Genomic DNA, 9,146 nt, shown 5'->3' on the forward strand with positions numbered 1-9,146 from the left:
CAAATTTTTACCTATGGAAAACAAATATAATAGGACTTTTTCTGTGCATGTGATGACCATAACAGTGCCAATGATGAAGATATTATTCTACCCATGCCATGCCTTTACATCATAAGGCCAATGGTCCAGAAGTTGGTATTTATGGATCCACATTTATTTGTACAAGATATCTTTCGTAAAAGCTCAATCTGTCCTAAAGTACTACATCTGCTTGAACTCTGTAAAATGTATTTATGTATACCAACTGACATGTTTTTTGAGTTTGACTTCCTATCCATATTGTGAGATGTTAAGAGTACTGTATTGATTTGGTTCATTCTCCTCAGATCAAAATCACCTAATGCAACGTGTTATATCCAATTTACCATGTGTTGTGAACATGTAGGCAGTTTTAGCTCTGTATGCTGCAAGACGAACGTCAGGCATTGTTGTCAATATTGGTTTCAATGCCACGTCTGTTGTTCCAAGTAAGTTATTTTGATAATTTCCCTTCTTTTTATTTCCTGATGTTGTTATTAGATAGATTTTGTTGCAGCATGTCTAGGCAGTGGGGCCTCAAGATTCATCAAATTAATTAAGTACACTTGGCTCTCTTAATTACAAGTTTACAACCCCCAAAAGGCTTCAAGAGGATCTTTTAACTGGCTGTTCTGTAATTTTCTCTTTGCTGTTTCTAGCCTTTAGGGATTCCCTGTCTAACAAAGGGCGTACCCAGTGCACAAGGCTCCCGCCACTGCGGGGTCTGGGGAGGGTCATAATGTACGCAGCCTTATCCCTGCTTTGCAGAGAGGCTGTTTCCAGAGACTCGAACCTGTGACCACTTGGTCACAATGGAGCAACCTAACCGTTGCACCAAGTTCCACCCTCTTGGGGATTTGCTGTCTATCCTGGCATAATCTCTCTCTCTCTCTCTCTCCCCCCTCACACACACACAACCACACACGCATGCTCGCTCACACAATCTTTTGAAATTTTATGAGGATTCAGTTGCATAAATTTATTTCAGTGTCTAACAGTTTTGCGAGGTAAAGTGATGCGTGAAGTGGGAGTAGAAGTTATGGGACAGGGAGCATTAAAACTTACAGGGTTCCTCAAGGATCTCATGCAACAGAAGAACATGCGATTTGAGTCATTATACACTGTCCGCACGTTGAAAGAGGTATTTCTGCATCTCATTGTATCAGAGGCTTAAGGCTCTTTTACATATATTGTTGAAGAATGCTTAAGATGTCACTTCTCCTATGAATATTCCAGTGACACTTGTAAGTACGACTCAAACTTTTGTTCAGTTCAACCTAGAAGATATGGGATCCTAGCCAATATATCTACTACATGCTTCTGTACTGCAAGAGAATTTAAATGCCCCAAAAAAGTTAAAGGATTTGATATGTTAGATCATTTAACCTCTGACAGCTTGCAGGGTCCTTTTCTTATTAGTCAGGGTGTGCAGCTATTTGTTTTTTTCCAATTTGGGAGCAAGAGATTAAGCGGGCAGCAGACTTCAAGGGGAAGTCCATGGTTTCACAAATTAAAAAACATATGTGCTCCTCTTGCCAGATTTGACCCATGTAGGAGCAGTGGAGGACACTGTTGCAAAGAGGCATTCTTTTGAGCGATTGGGGGATGTAGTTTCGATTTGTATGGAGAACTCCAAAATTGGTTTTGTGGCAAAGTCCAGATCTGGTTTGTAAATGTTAATTTGATGGATCACATACTGAAACAACTGCTGGGTCTGGATGCATATTTAGGAGCTTGGATGAATCTATCTTAGTTTATAAGTTGCAAGGTGTTGTGAGGGGTGCTGGAGTAGCAGTTGCACATGGTTTTCTTGAAGCTCCAGGTGGCAGCGGATTAAAAAATGCTTTAACTGCATTAATAGTTTATCTCCATGGTCATGGAGTCCTTACTGGTTGAGGGATCCATTTTTTGAGTGTTAAGTGATTCCCAGAAGTTCAGTTCATCTACGTGCTGAAAGAAACAAATGGTTCAGCGGACTTTTTCGGTTATATTTGTTGATATTGTATAATAAGTGTTAATATTACCCATACTGATCCCCACTGACCTGCATTGTGTGGTTGATGAGGATGCCAAGGGATGTCGATACCAACAAGTGTAAATTTTCTAGTAATATATTCACACTTTTGTATAAGTAAAAAGGGGTGAAAATGTGTGCAACTACTCATTTGGGTTTGCACGCTGCAGGTATCCTCTTGTTTCAGAATAGATCATAATGAATTTACATGAAGAGCACCCAAAATTTCAAATATATGTGAAACATACTATGTTCCTGAGGATGCAAAACAATGATTGTTGCAGACAACCTTTAAACTCCAAAAGAAATGTTTAAGTACATTGAAATTTGGTCTGGTTTCTGGTTTTTCCTCCAGTATTCCTTTCTTCCTACTAAAATGGTTACTTTGCCTTTCCTCTCTTCTCTATGTGCGTGTTTTTCTTGCTTTCCATGAGTTTGTACAATACTTCTTCTATGTATATCACCTGATAGTAGTTGCATGGGCTTGCAGAAACTGTGCTATGTTGCTGCTGATTATGAAGCAGAGCTATCTAAAAATACGGAGGCCTCATTTGAAGTTTCTGGGGAAGGTTGGTTTACCCTCTCGAAGGAGCGCTTTCAAACAGGAGAGATATTATTCCAACCACGTATGGGGGGAGTGTATGGCATCTCTCTCTCTCTCTCCCCCACTCATTCTGGTCACTTCATTTTAAGATTACTGTCCAACTTGTTTTTCATTTTGAGTTCAGAGCCACTCAACTGCTTCCATTCATGTTGCTTCTATAAATTTCTTATTACGTGTTCGTTACTGTTTGGAATGGGCTCAGCCCGGGTTTGTCCCTCTCACCTGCCTGCCAAATTTTACCTAGGGCAAAGTACAATAAGACACACCAGATCACTCATGAACATGAAATAAAAAACTGAACATGGTGGGGAATATATCGAGGACTGACTCAAACCCATCCCAGTTACTTTTTTTTACTGAAAATGACTAACTCCTTGCACCGAAATGCATTTGAATCCTGTAATTATTAAACAAACAATATGTTGTTCTCAAGTTCCAAATTTCTGGTTTGAAGATTATACTCTTTTACTGTTTTAGTATAACACACTTCTTCATTCAATGAGGGTATAATCCTGTAATTCATGTGTACTTGAAAAGCATGCAAGACAATGACAGCTCTTGACAATGACATAATGGTAAGTCACCTTCAAATTATTTTGAAAATCCTTTTATCCTTGACTTAGACCTTTGAGGAATAAGATAAGGGCAATCAAAAGAAGGTTACAACTTCTCACTTCACCACTTTGGTTACAAATGAGAATATAGCTTCCTTCGTACTGAAGAATGAAGTTAATCCCTTGCTGAACCACTTAATCTCTCCTTCGTACATTGCTTTGTTTTCTTCTTTTAGTGTTTTTTGTTTTTATTTTTTTTGGGGGGGGGGGAAGATGGGGTGGTTTGTTGCTTTCTTTTTGCTACAAAGTTCTAGATGTCTGAGCTTGCTGATAATAGATTAAACTCTGCATGTGCATCTTGTGTATGCATTGACCTTATTCCTTATATTTGCTTTTCTTGAAGTTATTGTGCTTTGAGAGTTCTGATTTATAATGTATCTTGTGCCATGAGGTGCAGACGTACAATGGGCTTGCATCAAGCAGTAGCTCTCTGCATGGACCACTGTCAAGCCACAGAAGTAATGGGTGATGATGGATGGTTTAAGACTGTAGTCTTGGCTGGTGGGACTGCATGTTTACCAGGACTGCCAGGTCTGCATTGAGAATTTATACTTTATTATTTTTGTAAATTATCTATGCTTGTTGTCAACACAGATGAATGAGTTGGATCAATGAGGGAGGGGTTGAAAATTTAAAAGCATAACAGCTCAATAGTGCAAATGAGTCCGGGGAATGTTTTGAAGTTCCACAAAGCCCTTAACTACATTTTTCAACTGTTTGTTGCAGAGAGGTTGGAAAAGGAGCTGTATGAAACTCTTCCTGCAAGCATGTCCAATGGAATCAGAGTAATTCCACCTCCTTATGGCACCGATTCTGCATGGTTCGGGGCAAAGCTTATCAGCAATGTAAGCTACTGCACTTCCTGAACAATCTAATGTGCAGAGAATAATATATTGAATATACCATCTTACTAAATTGGTGAAGCCTGTGGAGGTTGTAGTAGAGACCTGGCCACCTGGGTTCACCTAGCAAGTCATTAGTGACTGCCCATCAGAAGAGAACTCCTTCCTGCTGATCGAACCCATACTTAGTGGCAGGCAGTTTTGTCTCGTTTATTAATTTGGAAGAACATTGTAGAATGTTTGTTGGTTTGCAAGAAATAATCAGACCCCCTCAGAACAAGAGTGTCATTATCTTTCTAAAGAGAAAAGTACTGGGAACTCTACATACAGTTAGTAGGGTGATAACTCCCCCCCACCCCGCCGAGCATATGAAAAGATTTACTCAGCACTTCATCTTCTTTTGAATTGAATTAAGCAAGGGACCCTGCTAATATGGCTTGGGGTTCTAAATCTTCATGAACAGGCTGAGAAAAAAACTATGACATGCATGTTCGAATTATTCATTGTGCTTAAACTCAACTCAACTAAGCCTTTTCCAAATACATGGGTTTGGCTACATGGATCCTGTTCCATCCTTTTGCTCTAATTTGCATCATGTCACTCCTTACAGGAGCACTTAATGGCCTCTGTTGCAAATGCCTGTACCACTTTAAATGCCTCTTTTTCAACTTACCTCCTATGGGGTTACTACGACAACAACAACTCAGCCTTGTCCCAACTGAATGGGGTCGGCTACATGAATTCTTGTGAAGGCGAAATATTAAAATTAAAAGTAAAGAATATGAACACAACAACGTCAACTACAATCAGTCTTATACAAACTAATTGGGGTCAGCTACACAGATTCTTGCCCTCCAATCAGCTCAGCTCTATTCGACGTCATACTTGAAACAAGACCTAAACTATGCATGTCTTTCCTCACCACTTCACTTAGGGTCATTTTAGGCCTGCCTCTAGCTCTTTTAGAGCCTTCAATCTGAATCAAGTCACTCCTCAGAAATGGAGCATCCAAAGGCCTCCTTTGAACATGGCCATGCCACCTCAGACGACTTTCTCGTAGCTTATCTTGAATTGGGGCTACTCTCAAACCAGCTCTAATATGAGCATTCCTTATTTTATCCTTCCTGGTTTTGCCACTCATCCATTTCAACATCCTCATCTCCGCTACGCTTAGCTTATCTATATGACGCTTCTTAACTGCCCAACACTCCGCGCCATATATCATAGCCGGTCTTATGGTTGCCTTGTAAGATTTTTCTTTAAGCTTTAAAGGGATCCGTCAATCACATTACACTCTGGATGCACCTCTCCACTTCATCCATCCTGCTTTAATCCTTTGTGAGACATCATCTTCTATATCACCTTCCTTACTGTTGATTGATCCTAGATACCTAAAACAGTCACTTTGCGGAATCTCCACCTCATCAAGTTTCACCCCCTCATTATCCGTCCCGGAGTTGCTAAAGTTACATAACCTTTTGATTCCAAGGTTGATATCCATAACTCCAGTTTGGCTGTCTCATCCACCAAAACAATGTCATCAGCAGAAAGTATGCACCAAGGAACCTCTCCTAATCTAATTTATTTTTTCACTCATCTAACATTCTCATCTAAGCTATGTGTATCATTTTCCTCTGTTGTTTTTTTGTCACCTAACATTCAGCTCCATACAAAGTCGTTGGTGTTATAGGCTTATAGCTGTCCTACAGAATTTTCTAGTGGCATACGTCTATTATATATAACTATAGAAGCACCTCTCCACTTCACCCACCACACTCTAATTCTATGAGAAACATCTTAAATTTGTCCTTTGTCTATAATTGACTTTAAATCTTTATGTACTCCATTATATGCTCTCTTTGTCAAATCAAGCTTATGCCAATGCACATAGCATTCCCCTTGTTGCAGTAGTTAAGGTTGTAATGAATGGCATCTAGGTTAATATATTCTCAGAGCTTCAAGTGAATTTAGATTCTGAGATAATTGTACATTTTATCAACACAACCTTGCAATCCAACATGCAAGAGTGATGAATGACATCCATTTTTTATACTAGCTCAGATCTGTCAGCAAATTTTAGATTCTCAACCAGTTGTTCATGTTATCAGCATGATCATGCAGTCATGTGTGCACTTGACACCAATGCATCCTGTGTCCATTACACTGGCATATGAATTAAAGAATTTACTATACATGTATGCCAGTACATGTTGATGTTTTCAAAACCACTCTACATCTCTTAATAGGGTGTGGAAATGTTTGTGTTGATGCAGATGAGCACCTTCCATGAGATATGGTGCATGAAGAAGAAGCAGTTCCGCCAGAAGTATGGACACAGCCTCTTGATAGACTATTTGTGAACCATACATTTTCTGTCCTGCTGGAGCCTTTAATTCCATAGTCGTCTTTCGGAAAGGAGTGACCAATTCTTCTGATAAGCAGTGTGTACAGTTTGCTATCTGGCTGGAGACAGTGACTACATTTTTATCTCATGCACCCTGTATTCTTTTGCAGAGTCTCCCAAGTTCTATGTGTTCCTTGATACCATTGCATGAGTAGTCATGATTTTTGAATAAAATTCCCTGTTGTACTTCTTTCAGTCTGTATTCTATCCATCTCATGCTGCTGAATACATATTATTCACATTATAATGTTGAGACTTTGCTTGCCAAGTTTTGGACTTTACACATATTTGTGGTGACATTTTACTATTTTTCCTGAGACCCTAGCAGTAGCGAACAAAAACTATCTATACCCATATCTTGTCTTTTTTGTTTCCCTACCCTTTTTGTGTGTGCGCGTGGGGCTACAACTCGAGTTGGCCAAACCAGAACCCCCCTTGGACTTGCTTGGATTCAGCTTTGGTTTAGGAAATATAGATGTGAATCACCAAACCAATGCTCCTATATGAATGCTTTTTATATTCAACTTCATAATCTTACAAATGGATTATGAAGGGGACATGCTGGATTTAGTAGTTGTAAGGTATTATGTGATTGGGTCTATTAGTCTTTTGGATTGTTTTGTATCAGGTTTCAATGTGGGAAGAGGGGATAGGGGAAAGTGATGACTTCCACTCTGAATGGACTGACTCGCAAAGAGCCCCGTCTCTCTTATCTTATTCTTTTTGTTTTTTTTACCCCATCCTTCTTAAGAAAAGATATGAAGGCTGCAGTAGTACAGATACATGTGTCATACAAGGTAAGAAAATGAAATACAGGTTTTCTTACATTGGTATTGAAGCATTTCATCGGGAGATTTTTCATCCGCAGTGCCCTCCTAAGTTTGCTTCTTACTTAATATTTGCCAGGTTTTAGTTTAGCCTAATGGTCATTATCAGACCCTCCCTGAACATTCATTTGGGAAGGCCCATACAAGGAACCTGTAAATGGGGAGTGGGAAAAATAAGAAATAAGATTTTTTTGGCAATTCATTGCTGTTCATGTCATTTTCCTAATGGTGACCATGAGGTTAGCTAGCATTTTCAATATTGGACTATTCACAGAATATTTAATAGATTTCATGGTTTTCTTTTTGGATAAATAGTGATTCTAATTTCTAAAGTAATTTAGACAAATTTCTTCATTTTACAGTTTACCAAATAATCTGACATACACTAACAGATACTTCAGCATTATTATACAAATTATAGTTGCTGCCCCTATGTGGACCCCTAAACAGTTCTGAACATCCAATATGTAATCTCTCTTTCCACAAATTCCTTCCATAGGCCATTGATGTCAACCCAAAGTGACCACATGAGCACTTGAGCTGGCCATGCACAAGAAAGACCACCTACACTTAACTGGCTAAGATCCTGTGATCTCACATTCCTGGGTAGACAAATTCATAACAAGAAAACGATGTCATCCTCCGTATCTTCTATAAATGAAGTACACGATGTCCTCTCACAATTTCTCTTTCCTCATTTTTTTTTTTTTTGCTACTCGCCATTGTCTTGGCATGTAAGATACCAATATAAGCTCACAGCGTGTAGTAGATCCCTCTTGCATCACATTAGACTTTCCCATTAAATAAATTTCATTTCCAATAAAAGAAGCTCCCCAACAAAAGCTGCATTTTCCAGTGAATATTTAATGTACCATGTTCAACACCTAATGAATAGCCCGATAAAAGATCATTCACAAATCTGATTCATAGAAGAGATTGATGTAAGAGGCTGAAGTTGCTAGTTAAGATTACAAAGTCAGAAACATAAGGATGAGGATCAAAATAATATGCCAAGTCAAAAACAACTAACACAGGAGGCCAGTATAAGAGACGATCGGTTGGCCTAATAAACATATAACCACATACACCAAAGGAATCAAGAAATAATGGCAGAAAATTGATGGTTTGTTTTTAAATTGACTGATAAGAAAGAAAGAGATAACTGAACAGCAATTAAAGTAAACCGTCAATAAGTGCTGTACTGTTATGCTACCCAAGGGTTGATGTAATTACAATGCTAATAGGAAACCCAACCCGACACACGTAGACGCCCAACCCGACACACAGTATGAATTCCTTCAATTGATCCAGTATAAAACAGATAAAAACACTGACTCATGATATCTACAACACTCAAATCTATTATAAATTCTTCAGAGTAACCAACTGCCTTTCTCTTTCTCTCTCTCTTCCCTTCACAGTTTCACATGAAATATGACCCATCTACGCCCCTTATGTACAAAACCATTTCATCACTCTTCATTTATGTGTTTCCTATGCTGCTTGCTCAGAAAACCTTCTCCCTAAACTGTAAACAAAATTTACAATTAAAAATTAAATTTACTTAATTAACATAAGTAAGTAAATCTGACGAGGCATATGGCATTTGCATTTCCTTGTAGACACAGAATGTATTACTATTATTATTATTATTATACCCTGTGAAGTGTGAAAGTGAAACCACCATTGCTCCCCGTCCTAGAGTGCAACAACCGATTGGAGATGTTTGGGTTAACGAAGCTAGCTGATTCATTAATTAATTTCTTGTGTGTGATATCAAAGTGGGCTGTTACTGTTACCTCTATCTATGTATGTCGAATTCA

The 9,146-nt window shown here is 38.7% G+C and overlaps 1 protein-coding gene across 1 annotated transcript in view; it reads left to right on the forward strand.

Moving 5' to 3' along the window:
• Positions 1-6,803, forward strand: part of LOC122640744 (actin-related protein 8) — a 31,514-nt gene extending 24,711 nt beyond the window's left edge. The window contains exons 7-12 of the mRNA XM_043833986.1: positions 386-467; positions 1,017-1,159; positions 2,523-2,671; positions 3,648-3,781; positions 3,977-4,095; positions 6,366-6,803. Of these exons, the coding sequence (XP_043689921.1) occupies positions 386-467; positions 1,017-1,159; positions 2,523-2,671; positions 3,648-3,781; positions 3,977-4,095; positions 6,366-6,452 (714 nt within the window). The 3' untranslated portion in view covers positions 6,453-6,803. The remainder of the gene's footprint in view (positions 1-385; positions 468-1,016; positions 1,160-2,522; positions 2,672-3,647; positions 3,782-3,976; positions 4,096-6,365) is intronic.
• The last annotated feature ends 2,343 nt before the right edge of the window (positions 6,804-9,146 follow it).

The sequence above is a fragment of the Telopea speciosissima genome, chromosome 9 (genome assembly GCF_018873765.1).
Source record: "Telopea speciosissima isolate NSW1024214 ecotype Mountain lineage chromosome 9, Tspe_v1, whole genome shotgun sequence".
Lineage (NCBI taxonomy): Eukaryota > Viridiplantae > Streptophyta > Magnoliopsida > Proteales > Proteaceae > Telopea > Telopea speciosissima.